The sequence below is a fragment of the Hemiscyllium ocellatum genome, chromosome 6 (assembly GCF_020745735.1).
Source record: "Hemiscyllium ocellatum isolate sHemOce1 chromosome 6, sHemOce1.pat.X.cur, whole genome shotgun sequence".
NCBI classification, from domain to species: domain Eukaryota; kingdom Metazoa; phylum Chordata; class Chondrichthyes; order Orectolobiformes; family Hemiscylliidae; genus Hemiscyllium; species Hemiscyllium ocellatum.
The window spans coordinates 111,747,766-111,775,101 of record NC_083406.1 but is presented as its reverse complement, the minus strand read 5'-3'; the positions used below and the strand labels follow the sequence as shown (position 1 = coordinate 111,775,101).

Here is a 27,336-nt window from a genome sequence, read left to right as displayed (position 1 = left end):
GCAGAAGCACACTACAGTTCACCTGCTGTGTTAAATGTCTATATGATTCTATAATGGGTTTGGGAACTTTGCTTCCGCCAAACCTGGATCCCCCTTTGTTGTGAAAATGAATTTCTGATATTAGTTTTGCACGTGTGGTGTGGTGGGGGAGTCTAGAACTAGAGGGCATAGTTTAGGGTGAGAGGGGAAAGATATAAAAGGGACCTGAGGGGCAACTTTTTCACACAAGGGTGGTGCGTGTATTGAATGAGCTGCCAGAGAAAATGGTGGAGGCTGCATTTAATTGCAGCATTTAAAAGGCATTTAGGTAGTTATATGAATAGGAAGAATTTAGTGGTATATGGACCAAATGCTGGCAAATGAGACTAGATTAATTTAGGATACCTGGTTGGCATGGACAAGTTGGACCAAAGGGTCTGCTTCTGTGCTGTACATCTCTATGACTGTATGACTCTATGATATCTAGTTAATGCTGCATTGGCTAACAAAAAAATACAGAATTACTTGAATGATTGAATGTACTACTTAGCTTCATTTAACACAGGGACCAACAAGAATACAAAATGCTTAGAGATATAGAAGGCAATTCAGCTCAACTTAATTTATTTATGCAGAAGCACACTACAGTTCACCTGCTGTGTTAAATGTCTATATGATTCTATAATGGGTTTGGGAACTTTGCTTCCGCCAAACCTGGATCCCCCTTTGTTGTGAAAATGAATTTCTGATATTAGTTTTGCACGTGTTTTTTGTGATTTTATTGTGTTTATTGTTCCAATTTATTTCAAAGTGCTATGTGGATTTTGTTTTTCGAGCTAATCGCAACTTGCCTGTGTCCAAACAATTATCTCTCCAAAGCTACCCTATTCATGCTGTAATCTTCAAATCTCTCTTGTCTTTTGTCTGTCATGTGACACTAGGGTTGAGTCTTGTCAAACTGAGAATATAGGACATAAAATAGTACAGCACAGGAATGGGCCTTTTGGCCCATGATATTGTGCCGAACATGACATCAAATTAACTAATCCGTTCTGCCTGTCCTTGGTCTATATCCCTCCATTCCTTGCATATTCATGTCTAAAAGCCCCTTAAACACCCCTATCATGTCTGCCTCCAGCAAGAGCTCTCCAATTTCAAATAACCTCCGTTCCCATCCCCAGATTCCCTTCCCACCCACTCCCCCTGACTGTCACTGCTCCCTGCCACCAACTGTATCCTTTCTTCCCATTGACCAACCAGGTTGTACCCTCTACTTGTCTTCACCTACCCCCACTTCACCACCCTGCCCCCACCTCCCTCTTTACATGCAACTCCTTCCAGGCTGACCCTAAGTCCTGAAGAAGGGTTACACCCGAAACATCGACTTCTCCATCTCCTGATGCTACCTGGCTTGCTGTGTTCTTCCAGCCGCCTGCCTGTCTACTTTGGATTCCAGCATCTGCAGTTGTTTTTATTTCTATCCACCACCATCCTTGGCAGTGCGTTACAAACTCCTACCACTCTTTGTGTAAAAAAATTGTCTTTTTCATCTCCTTTGAACTTGCCTGTTTCACCTTAAATGCATGCCCCTAGAATTATATAACTTCTGGACATTATCTCCAACATGCCTTGTTTCTTGGTGACCAGAACTGACAATTGAACATGCTGTTTGGCCAGAGCACACTACAATTTGGTCAGGCCTTCTTCCACTTTATATTCGATTGATCTAACTATTTAGTTCAACATTTCATTAACATTGCCGAATGCCTTGCTCAGAAAAATGGAGCTGTCCTGGGAATGTTGGGACTCTCTCAGCTTCTTCTCCGGCTACTCCAACATCCCATAAAAATTACTTTTATTTCACAAGAACACTGTTTTTCCCTTGCATTGAATTATGCTAATTTATCCACACAAACTTTGTCCAACTCATTCTGTAACCTTTGGGCTCTTCCTATTTTATTAAAAGTGGCAAATATGACCGTTTTATCCTTATTTTATTAAATCCATTAAAAACTTCTGTCAAACTGACATAACTCCTCGTAAAAGATTAGAAATTATAGAATCCCTATCATGTGGAACTAGGCCATTCAGCCCATTGAGCATACCACCCAGACCCAAATCCGTATCCTATCCCTATAGCCTTGCATTTCCCATAGCTAATCCACCTAGCCTGCCCATTCTTGGACACTATTTAGCATTGCCAATCCACCCAATCTGCATATCTTTGGACTGTGGGAGGAAACCAGAGCACCCGGAGGAAACCCATGCAGACACAGGGAGAACTTGCAAACTCCACACAGATAGTTGGCCAAGGATGCAATTGAATCCAGGTTGCTCGTGCAGTAAGGCTGTGGCGCTAACCACTGAGCTACCATTACACCAATTATGGTTATTTCTTTCAGAGATAAGACTTTGAGATTGTGTGATGTTCATGGAATTTACACAATTTTGGTTTGGAAAAGGGAAGCAATGGAAGTCATCTTTCAGAAACAGTTTCTGGATTGCTGTAGATTGCATGTATTGCAAACTAGTCCAAGGAGGGCAAATTTTGTCATCACAGGTTCTTAGATTATTGTGAGTCAGGGTTTATCACATTATTACTGTGTCTTGGGCACCTATATATGCACACCCTTTGTGGTGAGGACAATTCTTTTTATGTGCATATAATAGGAGGTGTCTGCCAAGGGGTGGCACTGTGGTTCAGTGGTTAGCACTGCTACCTCACAGTGCCAGGGACCTGGGGTCGAACCTGCATTGGGAGACTATGTGGAGTTTGCACATTCTTCCCATGTCTGTGTGGGTTTCCTCCCACAGCCCAAAGATACGCAGGTTAGGTGGATTGTTTAGGCTAATTTGCCCACGGTATTAGGTGCATTTCTTAAGGAGTAATATAGGGTAGGGGAATGGGTGTGGGTGGGTTACTCTTCGGAGTGGAGGTTCGGTTGGTGGGGGGTGTGGACCTGACGAGGGTCCCCCCCACCAACCCAACCTCCACTCCCGGCACCTTCCGCTGCAACCACAGGAAATGTAAAACTTGCGCCCACACCTCCTCCCTCACTTCCCTCCAAGGCCCCAAGGGATCCTTCCATATCCGCCACAAGTTCACCTGTACCTCCACACACATCATTTATTGCATCCGCTGCACCTGATGTGGCCTCCTCTATATTGGGGAGACGGGCCGCTTACTTGCAGAACACTTCAGAGAACACCTCTGGGATGCCCGGACCAACCAACCCAACCACCTGAGTGAGCTGAGTGAGCAGTGAGCGGGGCTGAGTGAGCAAGTGTTCAGCTCAACACTTTAACTCTCCCTCCCACTCCACCGAGGACATGCAGGTCCTTGGACTCCTCCACCGGCAGAACATAACAACACGACGGCTGGAGGAGGAGCGCCTCATCTTCCGCCTGGGAACCCTCCAACCACAAGGAATGAACTCAGATTTCTCCAGTTTCCTCATTTCCCCTCCCCCCACCTTGTCTCAGTCGGGTCCCTCAACTCAGCACCGTCCTCCTAACCTGCAATCTTCTTCCTGACCTCTCCGCCCCCACCCCACTCTGGCCTATCACCCTCACCTTGACCTCCTTCCACCTATCACATCTCCATCGCCCCTCCCCCAAGTCCCTTCTCCCTACCTTTTATCTTAGCCTGCTTGGCTACTCTCTCTCATTCCTGATGAAGGGCTTATGCCTGAAACGTCGAATATCCTATTCCTTGGATGCTGCCTAACCTGCTGTGCTTTAACCAGCAACACATTTTCAGCAATGTTATTGACCAATCACCTGTTAGAGCCATTTCGCCCCCGTGACTTGCCGCACCTTGATCTTGGTATTAGCCAGAAAAGGAATTGATGTGGTTTGATTGTGGGATGTATAAAGTTATGGGGGGCATTGTTTATGCAGACATGCAGGAACCTTTCTCTTTGGTAGAAGTTTCAAAGACCAGGGGGCATGGATTTAAGGTTAAGAGGCATGGGGGTGAATGTGAGGAAAAGTGTTTTTGCTCAGTGGGTGCTAGAAATCTGGAACTCACTGCTTGTAAGGTTGGTAGACGCAGATACTCTCAGAACAATGAAGCAGTATTTAGACGTGAACCTGGAATACTGAGGCAGAGAAGACCATGGCAGAACGCTGGAAAGTGGGGTTAGACTGGTTGGGTGCTTGTTTTGACCAGTGTAGACTCCGGGGCCTTTTCCTGTGCTGTAGACCTCTATGACCATGACTCTATTAATGCATTCACAAAGGTATGGATGTCTGAAAGGTGAAAATGTCTGAGGAAAGTTTACACAAATTGAAATTCAATCCAAAGATGCACAGGCGAGGTGAATTGGCCATACTAAATTGCCCATAGTGTTCAGTGATATGTAGGTTAGATGCATTAGTCAGGAGTAAATGTAAAGTAATAGGGTAGGGGAATAGATCTGGATGGGTTACTCTTCAGAGGTTTGGTGTGGACTTGTTGGGCTGAAGGGCCTGTTTCCACACTGTAGGGATTCTGTGATTCTATGATTCGATAAAATTACCTTCATGGAAGGAACAGCTAAACCCAAAAAAATGGACTGGGTGCATGGTTTATAATCTTTTCTTAAGGAGAGATTGCAGTATATATTGTTTTGATCATTGTCTATACAAACACTCACTGTCAGTGAAATAAAATTGTTTGACAGATCATACCTGGTCTGTTTTCGTTACGTCGATCTGTAGCCATCTGCACAAAGATTCTGGAGTACAAGTGAGCAAGGCTAGATATTCATTTCAGATCTGATAGGGCTAGAGGAAGTAGCAGAGAAGGATGTTTTTATGGAGAAGAACCACTGGCATTGAGAAGGTACACCGGACAGCCAACTTCTGTGCTATAGGTAATTCTATTCTGAGGTTACATTCTGAGGTTCCTTTATTGCAAGATTGGGCAGTTCAGGCGCACCCGTGTATCGAAATCAGTCAGACAATGTCCACCAGCTGCTTTCTGTTCTTCTGCCCATTTCAAATCCATTCTCTGCATTTATCCTGATTCTCTATGGCTTAGACCTAACTAACAGTCTTTTGCAGAGGATGCCATACTTACAATGTTGATTTATGTTCAGTTGAGGACTTTCCTGATTGTCGAGCAGGGAAGACACATCTTTAAAGACGCAGGTTGAGGAAGTTGGTTAGCCATGACCCGTCTCTATGAATCTGCACCATTGCCTGTTACTTGCTGTTATAGAAAATTACATAATTACATCTGATCATTTCTTCTTGCTAAAAAGAAGTCGATATCAAATAAAAGGCTCACGAGAGATCTGAATGAAAAAGAGTACAACGTATGAGCTGCCAGAGGAAGTGTTGGAGGCTAGTACAATTGCTACATTTAAGAGGCATTTGGATGGGTATACGAACAGGAAGGGATTTGGAGGGATATGGGCCGGGTGCTGGCAGGTGGGACTAGATTGGGTTGGGATATCTGGTCAGCATGTACGGGTTGGACCGAAGGGTCTGTTTCCATGCTGTACACCTCTATGACTCTGTTAGTTCCAAATATAGAGATGAAATTCTGTTCACTTTCTTTAGATTCCTCTTTCGTTAAGCAATAAAAAGATATGCATTTGTTACAGCTAGTTTCTCAATTCATAAGCTTTTTCTCACAGACCTTTTTCTTTAAATATTTCCCGATAGAGAAGTCAAGGTGATGAACCAGAGTCCATAGTCCAGAGATTGACCAAAATGATGAGACCAGAAACTTCCCTGTGACATTAGTGAGCCTGGATTTTTAAAAGTTTAAAAGGACAAGAACAATAATGGCCCCCTCCAGGTCAGGACATAACCCAAAATGTTAAAGAGTGTCCCAACCAGCTCTACTGTGGGAGCATGATTGAGGGAGGGTGGGGGGAGGGGGAGAGTGGTGGGGGGATGGGGGAGAAGTGAATAGAGAGGGAGGCATGTGGGATGGGGGAACAGTTCAGAGAGCTGACCACCACCACATGGCATTTGGTGAGTGAATGAAGTCTTTCCATTGTTGCCCATGTCCTGAGAACAACCTCTTAAAAAAGAGAGTGGAACAGAGAATTTGAAGATTATGATGGACAAAAAGTGAATGTCCAGAGCGGCATCGAGTTATAATTAAACTGATTGTGAGAAAACGACATGGGCAGAAATATTGAGTGTACGGATTTGAGAGGAAGATTGAATGATTGTTGAGTAACAAGCTTATTTTGTGCTTGGTATGAGACTGACCACAATATTGGGATGTTGGCAGCAGTTCATCAGAACCGTGACCATGTACTTAGAGAACCGGAGATAGAGATACTGCTGAGATAGAGATACTTCAATGTAAATGATATTGAAATTACAGTGTGAGCAGATCAGACAATTGAGCTCTGGTGTGCAAATTTTTGCATGAAGTGGGAAGACTATTAAAATATTTTCTTATCTCATAAATGCTGTGTGGAATTTATTCTGTCCAGGCAAGATGACATGATGGTGTAGATTGCTTGTTTTTAGAGGATAGACAGGGATTTTTCAAGGTACTTTTCCTGTGACGGACCTTGATGTTTTTTCCTGCAATTCTTTTGTGTTTCCCGAGTATGTGTCCCATGGTCTAGCTTGAGGAATGTTTTACAGCTTTTGGTGGTGATGTTCAGCTTCCTGAATGAACTGCTCTCCCTACTCCAACCATCGATTTTATTTGTCCCGGTACCCGTAGTGTAACATCAGAACCACAGAATGCTTGCAGTATAGATAGAGGCTATTTGGCCCATTGCCTCTATGATGGCTCTCTGTAAAAACAATTCAGTTAATGCCACTTCCCCAACTTCTTTTCTATCACCCTACAATTTATATTTTTCTTTTTTGGATCAATACCCAATTTTTTTCAGTAAGCCACGGTTAAATCTGTCTACACTACACTCACAGTTTATTCCTGGTTGCAGGCACTTGTCACTCTTTTTTTTGTTAATCTGCTCTCATCTCAGGATAACAGGCTCTGTTTTACCAAACTACATAATGGGACAGTGCAGGCTGTGATCCCAGAGCCATTCTCAGACCCAGGAAGGACAGGAGAAAGCAGCTAGAGTGAACCTCTGATATTTTCTGTCTGCCTGTTGTGTGTTTTATTTTCAGTAACCCAGTAGACTTCAGTCAGGTACAGCCACAGTTACTATGACTGCACCAAAAAGGATAGTCACCACCACATGTTGCATACAGCATGAAAACAGATCAAATTTCCCAACCTAATCTAGTCCCATTTGCCTGTGTTTGGCCCAATCCCTCTAAACCTTTCCTATCCACATACCTGTCCGAATGTCTTTGAAATGTTGTAACTGTATCTGCAGCTACCACTTCCCCTGACAGTTCATTCCACATATAACCCTCTGTGTGAAAAGATTGTCCCTCGAGTTCATTTTAAATCTTTCTTTTCTCACCTTGAAATTATGCTCTCTGATTTTGTGCTTCCCCCACCTTAGGGAAAAGAACTTTGCTGATTTTATTCATCTCTAGAAGGTCACCCCTCAATCCTGTAAAAAAAGCCCCAGCCTATCCAGCCTCTCCTTATAACTCAAACCCTCCAATCCCGATAACATCCTGGCCAATCTTTTCTGAACCCTCTCCAGTTTAATAGTACAACAGGGTGACTAGAACTGTATACAGTTCTCCAGACTTGGCCTCACCAATGTCCAATACAGCCACCATATGACATCCCAACAATGATTGTTTATCATTAAATCTTTTATCCTTGGAGGAAGTAAAGGGTGCAAGGAAATTTGGATCTCTCTAAAGCTGTGATACTTAAAAAGTTCTGACTATGATGATCAGATTTTTCATTCAAATAAAAGCAATTCCTGGAAAACCAGTTATCAGTTCAGCCAAGCCTCTGCTCGGCTATAACCAAAGTTGTTCTTTGCTTTGTTCTCAGATTCTATGGTACCTCTAGCTTGTCCCTTTCTGTGGTCAGAGCCACACTTATAGAAGGTGAGCAGACATTTTAAAGATGAATCGGGTTTTCAATTTGCCACAAGGCTAGCACTGTGCCATGGTTTCCTGTTGTCAAGTGTTTCCAATTCAAGAGTGGCTGACCTGTAGTGGTCATTTGCAAAATCTGGATTCCAAGCTAAAAATATATCTGAATAACGTTGTTCATTCACAGGATGTCAGCATCACTGGCAAGGATTTAATGCCCACCTCTAATTGCCCAGAGGGCAGTTAAGAGTCAGAGTTGAGAGTGCAGTGCTGGAAAAACACAGAAAATGGCTTATGCCCGTAGTGTCGATTTTCCTGCTCCTCAGATGCAGCCTCACCTGCTGTGCTTCTCCAGCACCACACTCTCGACTCTGATCTCCAGCATCTGCAGTCCTCATTTTCTCCTAGGCAGTTAAGAATCAACCATATTGCAGTGGGACTGAAGTTACATAGTCACCAGACTATGTAAGGATGGCCATTCGTGAACTAGATGGGTTTTTCCCCTGACAACAGTTTCATAGACATCATTAGACCCTTAATTCTAGAAACGTTATTAAACTCAAATTCAAACCTGAACATTACCTGGGTCTCCGGATTAATACCCTATTGCTAATACCACTCCGCCATCAACTCCCTAACTTCTTTCTGGTTCATTTGCCAATTACCTTATATCTATGTCCTCTGGTACTATTCAACCTGCCTGTGAAAATTGTTCTTTCTCATTTATTCCACCAACTCATAATTCTGGTCATCTTTATTAAGTCTCCTGAAAACATTCTCTGCTTGAAGGAGAGCAAGCTTATTTTTCCAAGTCTCTCCAAGTCGGTGCAGTTGCTGACTGTGGTATGGCGATTTCGACTCAATTCTTGGTGATTCATTTGTGAAGGATTTTGTTTTGTAAATAAAAACTAACATTTGCTGAGAAATTATCTTTCACCCTTTGAAGAGGTGCTATGTGGTGTTCAATCAATTACGCCCCTTTGAGTTACAGTGACTTTTGTAATGTAGAAAATGTGGCTGCCAGTTTCTGCCCAGCAAGATTCCATAAATAGCAGAGCTTTACAAGTTATTGAAGAGTAGGAAACATAATTTATGAGAAATCTAGGTGTTTCTGTAGACATACTAGACGCGAGCTGCTCTCTCAAGAGGGAGTGTGGTGGTTTAACCTGAGGGTCAACGCACTTCATGTAAGGGGCAAATCATAAGATCATATGGCACGGAAACAGACCTTTCATTCCAACTCATCCATGGTCGGTCACATTTCCCAAACTATACCAGTCCCATTTGCCTTCGTTTGACCCATACACCTCTAAATCTTGCCTATTCATGTACCCATCCAAATATCTTTTAAATGCTGTAACTGTACCTGCATCTACTATTCCCTCTGGCAGCTCAATCCACACACGAAACACCCTCTGTGCAAAAATGTTGCTCCTCAGGTCCCTTTTAAATCTTCCTCCCCTCACCTTAAAAATGTGCCCTCTAGTTTTAAACTTCTCTAACCCAGCAAAAAGACGTTTGCTATTCACATTAGCTATGCCCCTCATTACTTAATCAACCTCTATAACGTCACCTCTCAACCTCCTACACTCTAGTGAAAAACGTCCCAGCCTTTTTTACAGCTCATATCATCCAGTCTCAGCAACATTTTGCTGCACCCTTTCCAATTTAGCAATATTCTTCCTATAGAGGGGTGAACAGAAATGTTCACTGTATGGAGAATCCTTCATGCTAATCTCAGCTTGTGAGGGAATTAACATACATTGTTCATATTACTCTGCATTACAAATCAGCCATCCAGCCAACTGAGCTAACTGTCCAAACCTAGGTCTATCAAAAGCCAATTTGTGGTAAACACCAAGGCTAAAACAAATAGAACACAAATGTAAAGCATTGATTAGGCAATGCAGTGATGGAGTTTTGAAACCTGTTTTGTATTAGGAAGGTTGGGAAAGAATGAGTTAACCTGGGAAAATGCTGCTTATTCTGAAACATGACGTGATGCTCATGTTAGGCAAAAGTGAGGACTGCAAATGCTGGAAACCAGAGTCTAGATCAGAGTGGTTCTGGAAAAGCACAGCAGGTCAGGCAGCATCCGAGGAGCAGGAAAATCAACAGTTCGGGCAAAAGCCCTTCATCAGGAATGGAGGCAGGAAGCCTCCAAGGTGGAGAGATAAAAAAGTGATGCTCATGTTTCTGATGCTTGGAGCTGTAGTGGTGGTTGTTAATAAAGTGCTAACATTTGGAGGAAAAAAATGCTGATTTCATAAACTTCAAATAATCTGCATTCAGCTGGTTGAATGGGATTAAGTAAGTATCTAATGAGCATTGACTTATTTTGTTTTAAGTATTTTTTCATCAGACACAGGTGTCGTTGGCTAATTGCCCTTGATAAGGTGATGATAAGCTGCTTGAAACAGAGAACCATACAGCACAGGAATAGGCCCTTCAGCCTACCATGTCTGTGCTAACCATGATACCATTCTAAACAAATTCCATCTGTGTACACTTGGCCCGTATTCCTCTCATCCCTGCCTGTTCATATGTCTGTCTAAATGCCTCTCACATTTTGCTAACCTATTTGCTTCTACCACTTCCCCTGGCAGCACAATCCAGGCACCTCCCACCCTCTGTAAAAATGTGCCTCACACATCTTTAAACTTTCCCTCTCTCACTTTAAACCTCACTTTAGTGGGCGGCAGGGCAGCTCAGTGGTTAGCACTGCTGCTTCACAGTACCAGGCTCCCAGGTTTGATTCCTTCCTTGGACGACTGTCTGTGTGGAGTTCGTACATTCTGCGTGGGTTTCCTCTGGGTACTCTGGTTTCTTTGTCCGTGATAAATTGCCCATAGTGTTAGGGGCATTAATCAGAGAGAAATGGGTCTGCGTGGGTTACTTTTTGGAGGGTCAGTGTGAACTGGTTGGGCCGAAGGGCTTATTTCCACACTGTAGGGAATCTAATCTAATCTATGCCTCTCAGTAATTGATATCTTTGCCCCAGGATAAAGACTTCAACTATCCATGCCTCTCATAATGTTATATACTTTTATCAAGAGACAATAGACAATAGGTGCAGGAGTAGACCATTCTGCCCTTCGAGCCTGCACCACCATTCAATATGATCATGGCTGATCATCCTTAATCGGTATCCTGTTCCTGTCTTATCTCCATAGCCCTTGATTCCACTATCCTTGAGAGCTCTATCCAACTCTTTCTTAAATGAATCCAGAGACTGGGCCTCCATTGCCCTCTGGGACAGAGCATTCCACACAACCACCACTCTCTGGGTGAAGAAGTTTCTCCTCATCTCTGTCCTAAATGGCCTACCCCGTATTTTTAAGCTGTGTCCTCTGGTTCGGCACTCACCCATCAGCAGAAACATGTTTCCTGCCTCCAGAGTGTCCAATCCTTTAATAATCTTATATGTCTCAATCATATCCCCTCTTAGTCTTCTAAACTCAAGGGTATACAAGCCCAGTCGCTTCAGTCTTTCAGTGTAAGGTAATCCCTCCATTCCAGGAATTGACCTCGTGAACCTCAATAGCCAGAATGTCTTTCCTCAAATTTGGAGACCAGAACTGCACACAATACTTCAGGTTTGGTCTCACCAGGGCCCTGTACAGCTGCAGAAGAACCTCTTTGCTTCTATACTCAATCCCTCTTGTTATGAAGGTCAGCATGCTATTAGCCTTTTTCACTACCTGCTGTACCTGCATGCTTACCTTCATTGACTGGTGTACAAGAACACCAAGATCTCTTTGTACTGTCCCTTTACCCAAATTGATTCCATTTAGGTAGTAATCTGCCTTCCTGTTCTTGCCACCAAAGTGGATAACCATACATGTATCCACATTAAACTGCATCTGCTATGCATCTGACCACTCACCTTACCTGTCCAGGTCACTATGTAATCTCCTAATATCCTCCTCACATTTCACCCTGCCACCCGGTTTAGTATCATCAGCAAATTTACTAATTTTATTACTAATACCATCTTCTATATCATTAATATATATTGTAAAAAGTGCGGTCCCAGCACTGATCCCTGCAGTACCTCATTGGTCACTGCCTGCCATTCTGAAATGGAGCCGTTATCACTACTCTTTGCTTCCTGTCAGCCAAACAATTTTCAATCCAAGTGAGTACTTTGCCCCAAATACCATGCGCCCTAATTTTGCTCTTATGTTGGACTTTATCAAAAGCTTTCTGAAAGTCCAGGTACACTACATCGACTGGATCTCCCTCGTCCATCTTCAGAGTTACATCCTCAAAGAATTCCAGAAGATTAGTCAAGCATGATTTCCCCTTCATAAGTCCATGCCTACTCTGACCTATCCTGTTACTACTATCCAAATGTGTCGTAATTTCATCCTTTATAATAGACTCCAGCATCTTTCCCACCACTGAGGTCAGAATAACTGGTCTACAATTTCCTGCTTTCTCTCTCCCACCTTTCTTAAAAAGTGGTACAACATTAGCCACCCTCCAATCCTCAGAAACTGATCCCGAATCTATTGAACTCTGGAAAATAATCACCAATGCATCCATGATTTTGCGAGCCACCTCCTTCAGTACCCTGGGATGTAGACAATCAGGCCCTGGGGACTTATCAATCTTCAGACCTAACAGTCTCTCTAACGCCAACTCCTGGCAAATATAAATTCCCTTAAGTTCAGGTCCTTCAGCCACTGTTACCTCAGGGAGATTGCTTCTCTCTTCCCCAGTGAACACAGATCTGAAGTACCAATTCAATTCTTCTGCCATTTCTTTGTTCCCCGTAATATATTCCCCTGTTTCTGTCTTCAAGGACCCAATTTTAGTCTTAACCATTTTTTTACCTTTCACATACCTAAAAAAGCTTTTACTATCCTCCTTGTATTGTACGAATTGCCTGTAAAACAATAAGACAACATTTTTCACTGTACCACAGTACATGAGAAGGTAGTAAATCAAATCAAAATAATAAGTAAGACTCAGCCCATAGCTTACCTTCTTTGGCTCAAATCCAGACCATTAAGCATTACTCATCGCTGAATACTGACAGGCTGTCAGCTCAATCTGCAAGTGATTTCCTGAAGAGATATTTATTACTTTGAACAGGAAGCTAAATCAGCAGTTATAACCTGGGCTTGGCTTCAACAGGTTAATAAAAGTAAACAGTATCCGTTAATGCATAGAGTGGCTATAATAACAGTCATCAGAAATGGACAGTATTTTCAAAGAGCAGAACTCACAAGAATACAAAGGCTTGAAGAAATCTGAATTTTTGCCTTCCATATCTACTTGTGATATAGCAATTTATAAAAACAGGTCTAGTTATTTCAAAAATTAATCGAGCAATTAGTCAAAAGACTAAAACTACATGTTGAGGTGATCGAAGTCGTTGTCTGATAAATTTAATATGTGTCAAGTTAGCAGAGCCACCACTGCAGCATCTGGGTGTTTGAAGAGAGTTCTGTGATCACTGACAAGCACGTCGGCTGCAAATGTGCTGAGCTGGAGTTTGAGGTGTAGACATTGTGGGAACACGGGAGTGAAAGAATTATCAGAAATGCTGGGATTTAGGAGACAAGTCACATCCTTTTGGTGAGGTACAGATCATGATTGTGAGGAGAGTCAGGCAGGTAAGGGGTCCCCAGTGTTTGAGGAGGCTTGGCCTCTGCCCAAATCCAACAAGGTTTCAAGGCTGGAAGAGCAAACTCACAGATGCACCGTGTCATTCAAGCGGGAAGATTGGAGAGGAAATGGCAGCAATGATCTGATTAATGGGGACTGACGCACAGCTCTGCATAACTATGATGGAAAATTCTGATGGTTGTGTTGTTTACCTGTTGCCAAGGTTGAAGACATGATCTCATGTCTGGAAGGGAATTTGGAATACAAGGACTTTGGTGAGACCACACCTGCACCAGGTGACTCACCATCTGTTGAATGTTTTATGTATATAGTCCTGGGATCCCAGAAGCCGAGGATCAACCACCCTTCTCAAGGGTTATTAGGGATTGTCAATAAGTGTTGCCTTTACCAGCAACACTCACATCCCACGAACGAAAAGAAATAATGTTCATGTATGTTCATGTATAACTAAATAAACCTTCTTGTCGCCGTTAAGCTGGGAATAGTTTTGTCAATATTAATAGTATTGCAGATATGGGGAGAATGGGGGTGAATTTAAATCATGATTGCTTTTCCCTTCTTAAGCCTTTTGTTTGACTTGCTGTTTTTTTTTCCTTTATATTCCTTTCACTCACTGAGGGAGATGAAAAGGTGTTCCCCACACCTTAGTTTTTGAATTCTGAACTAAAACAGCTGTAATAATTCACGAAGCCTTTCTGGAAAGAAACACCATTTATTCTTAAACACCCAGAATATCATAGCATACAGAGGCCTCTCCCAGCCCAGGACAGATAATTCGGGAAACACACCCCTGAATCTGTTTAGTTTTATTTTAAAACCTCTATCTTCCTAATTAACCTATTCAGAGATGTTAACCACACCTCTGGAGCAGGTGGGACTCGAACCCAGGCATAAGGACGCTATCACTATGCCACAAGTGACTCTGTTAGGAATGTAGCACTACTCTTCAGGATTTGAATTAATCTGTGGCTAATTCTAATCAATTCCTCAGCCATTGCCTTAACCTGACTGCCAAGGCATGAGTCTGCTTCATAAAGGGCTCAGGTGATGAGTTCTGGCTGGGGGCTGGCCATTGCCTGTTACCGAGGGAACTCAAAACAACACTTTTCACTGTATCTCGGTACATGTGACAGCTATAAATCAAACTCAAAGCATCAGTGTCCTACTCAACAAGCTCCGCAGGGAGATGGATTAGTGATTCCCCATGAACCTTGCTGGATTTATCACAACAGATGATCTCAAGTATGCAGTTTATTAATAAAATAATCAAAACACATGGGAGTTGTTTTGCTACTCCATATACACACACAAGTACACAGGATATCGAGGAAAATAGGGCTGGTGAGGAGATGGATCATAAATTGAATTTTTTGGTAAATCTAGAGGTATTAATACCAATTCAAGCGAGCTACAACTTCCCAAAGGTTAGTATCCATTAATAGTTCTCAGAGTGAGCTGGGAGCAGTGGCTTCCCATCTTGCAGGTGAACTATATACTCCTTTCCATTGAGCAACATGAAATAGTGATGGACAACTTGAGGCAAGTTGCTATCCCAGCTTGGAGTCCAGCAGGAGAATCGGCATGTCAAACAACACCTGACCTAGGATCCTGGAACTGCATACTTAAGTTATTCAACCAGTTTGGATTTGTATCATGTGACAAATTTAAGTTGCTGATAGCCCTTCTCCATGGGATGATTGAAAGGTCATTGAGCTAACTGTGTTGCTTTATCTGCCCCTTCAGAGTTTCCCTTGTTTAGTGCAGAAGTAGAAGCATTGCTATCCATTTTACATGATGAACTTTGAGGTTTTCCTTTGTCTTGATCCAACTAGAGGCAGACGGCTTATCTCAGGAGAAAGTGAGGACTGCAGATGCTGGAGGTCAGAGTCGAGAGTGTGGTGCTGGCAAAGCACAGCAGATCAGGCAGCATCCGAGGAGCAGGAGAATCGGCATTTCAGACATAAGCACTCTCGACTCATCTCATAGCCAATTGTATCAGTTTAAGTTGGAATCTCTATCTAACGCAGAAGCTTCTGGAAATATGATCATATGATCGAACCTGCCATTCTGTGAGCCCAGGAAGGTTGTTGGCTTTCAAAAGAAACAGAACCTAAATCTGAAAATGAGGGAGACAACAATTTTCTCTTGGAATTAACAAAACCAGAAAGTGCAGGAGAAACTCAGCAGGTCTGGCAACGTCTGTGGAGAGAAATCAGAGATAAGCTTTCGGGGAGTGGGGGGGTGACCCCTTCAAGTTAACTCTGATTTCTCTCCACAGATGCTGCCAGACCTACTGAGCTCTTCCAGCAATTTCTGCTTTGGTTCAGAACAGCAGTTCTGTAGAAGGGTCACTGGAATTGAAATTTTAACTCTATTTTCTCTCCACCAGTGCCATGAAACTGGCTGAGCTTCTCCAGAAATTTCTATTTTTTTTTACAATTTCTAGCATCTGCATTTCTTTATTTTCTTTGGAATTTCTCTTCATGCCTTTCAGCCATGATGATAGTAGAATGTTTATGGTTTATTGCATTATAAGATAAATCCAATCAAAATTCTCTATGACACTGTAATGCTCAGGTATCTTAAACTTGCCTCTTCGTTCTTGTGGATATGTTGAGCCATCATCCATTAGATTCCTTTGAAGAGAAATTGCCTCATTTCTGAGATTTTAATAATAATCAAGGAAATCTAATGAGCATTGGTGTACCTTTCAAACCCACAACCACTTCTACCCCGAAGGGAAAGGGCAGCAGATATGTGGGAAAACCGCCCCCTGCAAATTCCCTCAAAGCCACTCACTGACTTGGAAATACATCATCATTCCTTCACTATCAATGGGTCGAAAACCTGGAATTCCCTCCCTAAGGGTATTGTGGGTTTACCTACAGCAGGTAGATTGCAGCCATTCACGAAAGCAGCTCACCCCCACCATCTCAAGGGCAACTAGAGACAGGTGATAAATGCTGGCCCAGCTATTAATGCCTAAGTCCCATGACTGAAACGAAAAGTCATTAATTTTCATGCTTCAAGATCAGCAATTTACACCCTGCAGTCATGACTGGGTTTGCTTTCAATGGCACACTATCCCGATTTGAGTATGCTCTGAATCAATGTCCATGTTTGCACTTCTGCTGTTTGATGATCTTGAATTGAACTCATAAAACTGGGTCCAAACAATATGTGAGTCAATGCAAAACGTCTTTCGAATAATTTTGGTATAAACTGCAGTCATATCGGAAAATCTAAACCAACGCGTTACAGAAGAACATCAGAACTAGGAGCAGGAGTAGGCCCTCTGGTCCCTCGAGCCTGCTCCGCCATTCAGTAAGATCGTGGCTGATCCTTTCGTGGACTCAGCTCCATCTTTCCAGCCTGCTCACCATAACCCTTAATTCCTTTATTATTCAAAAAATATCTATCTCAGTTTTAAAAACATTGACTGAAGTAGCATCCACTACTTCACTGGGCAGGGAATTCCATAGATTCACAACAATCTGGATGAAGAGGTTCCTTCTCAATTCGGTCCTAAATCTGGTCCCCCTAATTTTGAGGCTATGTCCTCTTGTCCTAATTTCACCTGCCAGTGGAAACATCCTCGCTACTTCTATCTTGTCTATTCCCTTCATAATTTTATGTTTCTATAAGATCCCCCCTCATTTTTCTAAATTCCAATGAATGTAATCCCGGTCTACTCAGTCTCTCCTCATTAGCCAATCCCCTCAACTTCAGAATCAACCGAGTGAACCTTCTCTGCACCCCGTCCAGTGCCAGTATATCCTTTCTCAAGTAAGAAGACCAAAACCCCACTCAGTACCCCATGCCTCACCAGCATCCTATACAGCTGTAACATGACCTCCCTGCTTCTAAACTCAATCCCTTTTGCAGTGAAGGACAAAATTCCATTAGCCTTCCTAATTACCTACTGTACCTGCAGACCAACCTTCTGTGAATCATGCACATGGACACCCAGGTCCCTCTTGCTGCAACATTTTACATTCAAGTAATAGTCCTTTTTACTGTTACTCCTACCTAAATGGATGACTTCACATTTATTAACATTGCATTCCATCTGCCAGACCTCTGCCCCCACATTTAAATGATCTGTACTCCTCTGCAAAGTTTCACAGTCCCCTGCACACTTTGCTCTGCCATGTATCTTCGTATGATCTGCAAACTTTGACACACTACGCACATTCTTCACATTTTCTTTATTGTGGTCTAATGCCTACTCATCTTAATACATGCACCTGGCTTGGTTTCATTTCTTGTGAGTTTTATAGCTCAGGTTGCTAGGTTTTGGGATACAAGTGAAACTCAAAGATGCTTCAAAGAGTTTTCCATTTCAGAAAAGCAAGACAGGCTGACAGAATGTGTTGAAGATCAGGTATGAGAGGTTAGCTCTCTCTCTCTCTCTCTCTCTCTCTCTCTCTCTCTCTCTCAAGTGACTATAGGATCATAGAAGATTTACAATAGCAGAGACCATTTAGCCCACCTTGAACTGCAGCCTGTGTGATGCATAAAATTGAATCATAGAATCCCTACAGTGTGGGAACCAACCCTTTCGCCAACAACTCCAAACCGACCCTCCGAAGACTAACCCACCCAGATGTATTCCCTACATTTACTCCTGACTTTCCCTGAACACTATGGGCAATTTACCCTGGCCAATCCACCCAATCTGCACATCTTTGGATTGCGGAAGGAAACTAGAACACCCAGAGGAAACCCACTGAGACACAGGGAGAACATACAAACCCCACACAGACAGTGGCCCGAGGTTGGAATTGAACCCAGGTCCCTGGTGCTGTGAGACAGCAGTGCTAACAACTGAGACACCATGTCGCCCAGACCCTGAGCAGTTTGTTAGAGCTGCTAAGCCATTTTGGAAGGTATTTATGGATAAATGGCACTGCTGTGGGTTTGGAGTCATCTGTCGGCCAGGCTAGGTAAGGACTGCAAATTTCCTTCCCCAAAGGGCATGGTTGAACCACATGGGTTTTTTAAACCAAAGCCTACACTTTACAAAAAAAAAAGACAGTAAAGATTACCTATCAATTCCAGATTTTTTGATCAAATTTGAATGTAGCCACGGTGGGATGTGAATGTATGCTCCCCATTCCATTAGCCTGGATGGTTGAGTTATGGGTGCAGTCCAAGGCCAGCCTGACCATGTCAGTAAACTAGGTGGCTTCCCATACCCAGGATATCCTGATTGGATTCACAACCAAATTATTTTAAACAGTCACTGCATGTCATTCCTATGAACGCAAACAAGATACTTGGTCAGTTAATTTTTCTTGCTGGTGCTGGTTTCAAAGGATTACATGGTGGGCGGCATGGTGGCTCAGTGGTTAATACTGCTGCCTCACAGCACCAGGGTCCTGGGTTCGATTCCTGCCTGTCTGTGTGGAGTTTGTACGTTCTCCCTGTATCTGTGCTGGTTTGCTCCGGTTTCCTCCCACAATCCAAAGATATGCAGGTCAGGTGAATTGGCCATGCTAAATGGCCCACAGTGTTAGTCAGGGGTAAATATAGGGAATGGGTTTGGGTGGGTTTCTCTTCAGAGGGGCGGTGTGGACTTGTTGGGCCGCAGGGCTTGTTTCCACACTGTAGAGAATTTGATCTAATACAATAGCAAAGCAATAGGCCATTCAGCCCAAAAAGCCCTGATGATATTTATGCTCTACCTGAGTCTCCTTTTTTTTTCTCTTTCTCCTTTCATGGGATGTGGGCATCCCTGCAAAGTCAGTATTTGTTGCTTATCCATAATTGCCCATGAACTGATTGGCTCTCCACGTCATTTCAGAAGGTGGATAAAAGTCAACCATATTCATGTGCATTTGGAGTCACACGTAGGACAGACCAGATAAGAATGGCAGATTTCCTTGCCAAAAGGGGATTATTGCACTAGATGGTTTTTTATGACCCTGAGACTGGCTTTCAATCCCAACTTTTATTTATCCAATGACATTCCCATCCTCACACTCACTCATTGATTTCTCATTTCTCATACTCACTCATTTTATGACACACTTACTTGCGAGTCATCCAGCTGAAATCATGTGACATCTTGGAAATGCTGTTTGAGTTCACTGTTCAAGATGATTCTCAGACCTAATTACAAACAAAGCTGATGTTCAAAGAACTGAAAACGAAAGTCTACTTTCCTATACTTTAGAACCTAAACTCTGAAATGATATAATGAACTTTTACAACACAGAAAGTGGAAACTTTTTGTTCAAATTTCACAGTAAGATTAATTTTGTCGTGTTTGATGAATTGTCGAATATGACTGTACATGTTCGAAGGTGTGAAGAATACAGAACTATGTCTCTAACGTCAAAGCTCATTTCGATGAAATCAAATGGTAAACAATTTACTTGCAAACTTTGGTAGTGTTGCAGAACAGAGAGACCTAGGAGTTCAGGTACATAATTCTTTTAAATTTGCATCACAGCTAGAGAGTGGTTAAGCAAGCGATTAGCACACTTGTCTTCATTGCTCAAACCTTTGAGTACAGGAGATGGGACATCATCTTGAGGTTGCACAGCCTGTTGGTGAGACCCCTTCTGGAGAACTGTGTTCAGTTCTGGTTGAAAATGTGTTGCTGGTTAAAGCACAGCAGGTTAGGCAGCATCCAAGGAATAGGAAATTCGATGTTTCGGGCGTGCCCTGATATAGGAAGGATATTATTAAACTGGAGAGGGTTCAGAGAAGATTTACCAGAATGTTGCTGGGAATGGAGGGTTTGAGATATAAAAGTAGACTGGAAAGACTGGGATTTTTTTTTCACGGAAATGTAGGGGTGACTTAGTGAGGGTTATAAAATTATGAGGGGCATAGGTAAAGTGAAGGACAAGGTCTTTTTCTGAGGTTGTCGGAGTTCAAAACAAGGGGGCATACTTTTAAGGTGAGAGGAGAAAGATTTAAAAAGGACCTGAGGGGCGCCTCTTTTATGCAGAGGTGTGTGATGAATTGCCAGGGAAAGAGGTGGGTGCAGGTACTGTTACAATGTTTCAAAGAAATTTGGATAAGTCCATGAGTAGGGGAAGGTTTGGAGGAATAATGGGCCGAGCACAAGCAGGTGGGACTAGTTTACTTTGGGAACATGGTCGAAATGGACTGGTTGGACTGAAGGGTCTGTTTCCATGCTGTATGACTCTGCGTAAAAGAGGTGCCCTTCACATCCTTTTTAAATCTTTCTCCTCTCACCTTAAAAATGTATGACTCTATGACTCTATTGCTATATTTCTGCCCTTTTCACGTTTGTCTATTAACCTAACCATCTATTTCCTTCTCCCTCAATTACTTAACTAATTTCCCTTTCAATACAATTCACTCCAGTGAGAATAGAACGTGTCAGAGTAACGCAGCAGGTCTGGCAGCATGTATGGGAAGAGAAAGAGAATTTATCCCTTAAGTCTTCCAAAGAAATGTTGTATTTGACTCAAAACATTATTCCTACAGTTCCCTCCATAGATGCTTCCAGACACGTTAAGCTTTCCAACACTTTCTGTTTTTGTTTCACCCAGAGTATTTTGCTTTTACAGTTTGCTCCAACATCTCTCTTTGATTTCCATATTTTCACTATGCTTTGAGTATAGTAAATTTCCTGAGTAGAGTAAATTTCCTGTTCAGTTTCTAAGTGACTATTTTAAATTGGTGGCCTCCAGCTGTGCTCTTTCTCAGATGAAGCAAAATTCTCGGGTAAAAAATGAGGTCTGCAGATGCTGGAGATCACAGCTGCAAATGTGTTGCTGGTCAAAGCACAGCAGGCCAGGCAGCATCTCAGGAGTAGAGAATTCGACGTTTCGAGCATAAGCCCTTCATCAGGTCCACCTTCAAAATTCTACAGACTTTTTAGAAGCTTTTCTTCAGACATCCCTATATTTCAAGAGAAAAAGAGACCAGTCTGTTAATCCTTGCCTGATATGTAAAGTCAGGCATTTCTGCTGTAATTGTGATAAATCTTTTCTGCACCCTCCCTAGGGCCTATTCATCCAATTTCGTGATAGATGCCAAGATTTACATGCAATACTTTCAGTGTGGTCTGATATAGGTTTACTGTAAGTTTCCTACTTTTCAGTTCCTCACATAATACATGCCTTCATGGTTTCTAAGACTCATTGTGTGGAAGGATCATATGGGAGCCTCAAAATGTTGCTTGCACATGAGTCAAGAGATGTTTATTTGAGCATGTGGCTAAGTCTGGATGGCCTAAGCATTAAATTGATGAGAATAACTTTTGGCCACACTGCTATGCACTGTGGGTAATGATAATTTTAATGGTTTGAAAGATCAATGCAAAAGCAATGATCTACCTCTTGACACTGTACTACACATCAATATTTTCAGCATCTGCCTGCAATCTTGTTTTTAGATTAGATTACTTACAGTGTGGAAACAGGCCCTTTGGCCCAACAAGTCCACACCGACCCGCCGAAGCGCAACCCACCCATACCCCTACATTTACCCCTAACCTAACACTAAATTGGCAATTTAGCATGGCCAATTCACCTGACCCGCACATCTTTGGACTGTGGGAGGAAACCGGAGCACCCGGAGGAGGCCCACGCAGACAAGGGGAGAACGAGCAAACTCCACACAGTCAGTCGCCTGAGTCGGGAAATGAACCCGGGTCTCAGGCGCTGTGAGACAGCAGTGCTAACCTCTGTCCCACCATGCTGCCCACTAATGTCTTTTGTTATCAAAAAATGAATCAACCTTTCAAGGTGTTAATCTCCTCACGCAGGGCAGAGCTAGTGTTAGAATTGTGGTTACAGTTGTTGTAACTGCTCAATTAGAAATTTAAAGTAAATATCATACCTCAATTTAACACCTAACTTTACATGGAAAGGATTAACAGACTGGTCTCTTTTTCTCTTGAAATATAGGAATAGCTGATGAGAAGTCTCTCAAAAACTGTAGAATTTTGCTTCATTTGAGAAAGAGCATAGCTGGAGGCCACTAATTTAAAATAGTCACTTAGAAACTGAACAGGAAATTTATAAGAAACACTATCCTCAAAGAGTAGTGAAAATAAGGAAATCAAAGAGAGTTGTTGGAGAGAACTGTAAAACAATTTGGTCTGGGTGAAACAAAAACAGAAAGTGTTGGAAAAAGTCAGCAACCCTGGAAGCATCTATGGAGGGAACTGCAGGAACAATGTTTTGAGTCAAATACAACATTTCTTTGGAAGACGTAAGGGGCAAATTCTCTTCCTCTTCCCACACATGATGCCAACCTACTGAGTTACTCTGTCACATTCTATTCTTTTCAAACCTGTCCATGTCAGATTCTTGCTTCACATGCACCAGCAACAAGATCATATAGTATTCAGCTGACGACTGGTACCTGATGGCTGGATGTAGCATCAAAGGAAGATTTCTGTTCTTGTCAGCAAGCATAGTTTTTTTGTATAAATGTTTGAAACAATATCCAGTGGTGAGCTGCACTTGTTGCTAACGTCACCGTTACAAATAATTACTGATAGTTTAATGTAATTTTTCAAACCTGTGTATTTTCATACAGCAATTTATTGATAAAACAGCACTGTTATGCAGAGCTAATGTTAATAAAGGTGGAGTGTGAACTTTGGCACGATAGTACACCCAGCAAATCGCAACGCAAACTAGAGGAACAACATAGTTAAGCTCTTGTGTTGAAAGATGTTATAAATTTCATGAGGAAATGTAACTAAGACAATTTTAATAACATTTGTGTAAGGTTTTGGGGTTTGCTTTAATTAGAAGTGCTAAGTTAATTACAGTTATAGATATTCTGAATCAACCTGTACAGATGTTTGATGAGACTCAAGGAGTGGTACAGTGGCTCAGTGGCTAGCACTGTTGCTTTCCAGTGCCAGGGACCCGAATTCGGTTCTGCTCTTAGGTGATTATCTGTGTGATGTTGGTACAATCTCCCCGTGTCTGTGTGGGTGCGCTCTGGTGCCTTCCACTGTCAAAAGATGCCTAAGTTCATTGAATTGGTCATATTAAATTCCCCATAGTGCCCAAGAAATAGCAGGCTAAGGTGGATTTGCCTTTGGAAATGCAAGGTGATGGGTGGGATGCTCTTCAGAGGGTTGGTGTGGACTCAATGGGCCAAATGCCCTACTTCCATACTGTAGGGATTTTATCAATTCTTCAGGCTAGGTGCTTTACAAGCTTTTGGACTCAATATTAAGATTGGGCACTCACTTCCATTTCATACCTTTCTTTCATTGTATTCACTGTCATCATGGCCTCTCCTGCCTCCCCCCATTCCACTGGCTGTTCTTTCCTGTCTAGGAGTTCGACACATTATTGTTCTGCCACTCTCATATTGCAATAACTTAATCAGCATTATCAATGTCCTTTTCTCCCCAGCTCTCCAATCCTCAGACTATAGGATAAATTCTGCCCCTTCCAAATTTCACGTCAGCTCTGATGACTTAGCTTGCTCTCTCTCTGTGTGGAAGCTGCCTGAACCACTGCAATTTCCAGCATTTTTTGTTTTCTGTACAGATTCCAGCATCTGCAGTAATTTGCTCCAACCATATTTTTTTCAATGCGGTTTACTCATAATGTTGTTAATTTATCAAACCATTGGTAAAATAATTCATTCTGTTGAGCCATTGAAAAGATCAAAAGTCCCAGAAAAATGTTTGTCCTGTTGAAAGTCAGCATTTTAACTTTTCAATAATACCACATTATCTATCACAATGCAATTTGAATATATTTGCTGCCATTATTTTGTCTGGAAGGTCTGAAATTATTCTAAATATTCACATCGTCCCCTATCTTCATGGAAACTGAGAGGAAAGCAGTTAAAATTGCAAGGGCTTTACCCATCAAAACTTCCCAAAATCTTCCATTTTAACTTCTATTTTTACTATTTGCTCTTGGGATCTGGGTGTCACTGGTAAAGCCAGCATTAATTGCTTGTCCCTGATTGATATTAAACTGAGCCATTTTATAGGGCAGTTAAGAGTCAACCACATTGCTGCGGATCCAGAATCAAATTTACAGCAGAATAGAAAAGTACAGTATACTTCTTTCCTTTAAAGGATACTAGCATAACAGATGAGTTTTTATGATAATTAGCAATGGCTACTGTTAGGCCACCTTTTAATTCAAGATTGTTTCTAATTAATTCAAGTTTCATTAGTCTGTCATGGTGGGATTCAAACCCGTAAAACCCCCAGAACATTTAGTCGAGGATTCTGGGTTACTTGACATTGCCAATACAGAGCTGAAAATGTGTTGCTGGAAAAGCGCAGAAGAAGGGCTTATGCCTGAAACGTCGATTCTCCTGCTCCTTGGATGCTGCCTGACCTGCTGCGCTTTTCCAGCAACACATTTTCAGCTCTTATCTTCAGCCCTCACTTTCTCCATTGCCAATACAGCACCACCTTCTGCTGTCTGACAGGCTTGCTTTCCAGGTGCTAACCACGTTTTGCATAATGAAAACTTTCTTATTATAAACCTTTGATTCCGTTGCCAAATTTTCCTCCAAATCTGTGGCCTCTGTTCATTGATCATTCAGTCGCTGCCAACAATGTCTGTTCGCTTCCTTCACCTTAACCCTTCATGATTTTCAACTGCTTTAACAAACCTGGTAATCTTGACAGTAATCCCAAACGTGACTGTAATCCCTCATCCACAGGAACCTTTCTTTTACCAAAACAGAAATTGCTGGAAAAGCTCAGCAGGTCTGGCAGCATCTGTGGAGAGAAATCATAGCTAATAATTCGGGCTGAGTGACACTTCTTCATAACTCAGTCTTGTAACATCGCCTGTAAATATTACACCAAAAATGAATATTTTTTCTCTCTCTATTTGCTGTTACAGGATTCAGGATCTTACCCCTCACCTTTCAGAGGTCCTGCTGAACAATGAACAGTACAATAGAAGACTCCACAATACAGATGCTCAACAACACTGTGATGCATTACACCTTGCCAATGATCTATCTGGGCATTTTTCTTATCAGCACTCCCCTGAACGCCATCGCCCTTTGGCTCCTCTGCTGCCGCATGTGGCCCAAGACTCCCACCATGATCTTTTCCATCAATCTGGCCATCACCGATCTCCTGTACAGCTTGACATTGCCCTTTCAGATCATCTACCATTGGAACCGGAACAACTGGCAGGCCGGGGCCCCACTCTGCCGGCTGGTGACTGTTCTCTTCTACGGCAACTCGCACTGCTCCATCCTGACGGTCATGTGGATAAGTGTGGAGCGTTACCTCGGCATTGTGCACCCCTTGCACACCTCTCACCTTCGCTCGGTTAAAACTGCCATCCTGCTCTGCTTATTGAGCTGGCTGTTTGTCCTCATGGTCCACTTGCCCTTGATGTACAACGAGCTGACCTATGATGTGCCAGATCTGAAAATCATCACCTGCTTCGATATTATTCCCCGCGATATGTTTCCCGCTGTTTATTATTTTTACCTGTACTACTCGGCACAGATATTTCTATTTTTCCTTGTTCCCTTTGTTGTCATGATGTTGTGCTATTCCAGGATTATAAGGACCCTGCTGAAGGCACCGGTGGCTCAGATTAGGGAGTCGAGGAAGCAGATAGTCTATCTGACAATCGTGGTGATGCTTGCTTTCGCCATCTGCTACCTCCCCACTCAGATAATTATGATCGTGCATTTTGTCCGCTCTCACCTGAAGAGACCCATCTACATCCTGTATAAGTTCTCCCTGACTCTGAACAGCTTAAATGGCTGCTTCGATCCCTTGTTGTACTACTTTGCCTCGAAGGAGTTTAGAAGGAAGGTCCAGAAGATTCTGCCTTGCATTCCCGTGGACGATAGTGACAGGACGTCGAGTAACATCGCTCTACCTCTAGCTGCTCAGGGTAGTCAGTAAATGGATGCTCCTCAGGACTTCAGGTTGAGCCAGCAAAGACTCACTCTTCTTCGACCAGAAGCATATGCGCCCCTCAGACAGTCGACAGGAGGCCGGAGGGAGAGCGACTACTATCAGTTGAGCTACACTAAAAGGGCAGTGCTTGAATACACGGCATCATGAAATGTAAATGGAACCAGACAGAATGTGTGTCTTGTGATGTGGAAACATAGGCAGATGTTCCTCAGGCAAATATCAAGAAGTGTTATCCATCCAGCTTTGCTCTTCTTACCAGTGGAAGGATATATTTGGCAGATGTAGAGAGAGAGACAGAGACAGAGAGAGCAGGAAAGGTTCACTAGACTAATCTTTGCATGCTGGGATTATCTCTTGTTGTAGGAATGAGGAGACTAGACCTGTATTCTCTAGAGTTTAGAAAATGAGAGGTGATTTCATTGAAGTGCAGGAAATCATTTGAAGGCTTGACAGCAGATGCAAAGCCTAGAATCAAGAGACACATTCTGGGAATGAGAGATTAGACAGTTAGCACTGAAAGGAGGAGGAGTTTATTCAAAGGCTGGTGAAGAATAGAAATTCTCTAATCCTCCAGAGGGTCTTGGAGGCTCAGACATCAAGTGCATTCAAGAAAGAGATCGATAGCCTCCGAGATGTTAAAGATATCAGGGGATGGGGGTAATGCAGTAAAATGGCATTGAGGTAAAAGATCAGTCATAATCTACTTGAATGTCAGAGCAGGCTTGGCGGGGAGTGGGAGGGGGGGGTGGGGTTGCTGAATGGCCAATTTTTGCTCTATTTCTTATGTTCTGAAAAAAAATATGTCTTGGCCCATCTCATCTGGTTGTATAGATCTGCTGAAGAGAGAAAATCCATGATCTGCTGCACATTTTTCAACTCCAAAAGCTTTATGTTCCACTAAAATAAAGCTA

General features: G+C 42.6%; 1 protein-coding gene across 2 annotated transcripts in view; it reads left to right on the top strand.

Moving 5' to 3' along the window:
• The window catches only part of LOC132816873 (P2Y purinoceptor 8-like), a 62,656-nt gene extending 35,556 nt beyond the window's left edge, over positions 1-27,100 (top strand). For both annotated transcript variants that reach the window (XM_060826864.1, XM_060826865.1), the window contains exon 3: positions 25,380-27,100. In XM_060826864.1, coding sequence (XP_060682847.1) covers positions 25,424-26,410 — 987 coding nt within the window. In that variant the 5' untranslated portion in view covers positions 25,380-25,423 and the 3' untranslated portion in view covers positions 26,411-27,100. The remainder of the gene's footprint in view (positions 1-25,379) is intronic.
• The last annotated feature ends 236 nt before the right edge of the window (positions 27,101-27,336 follow it).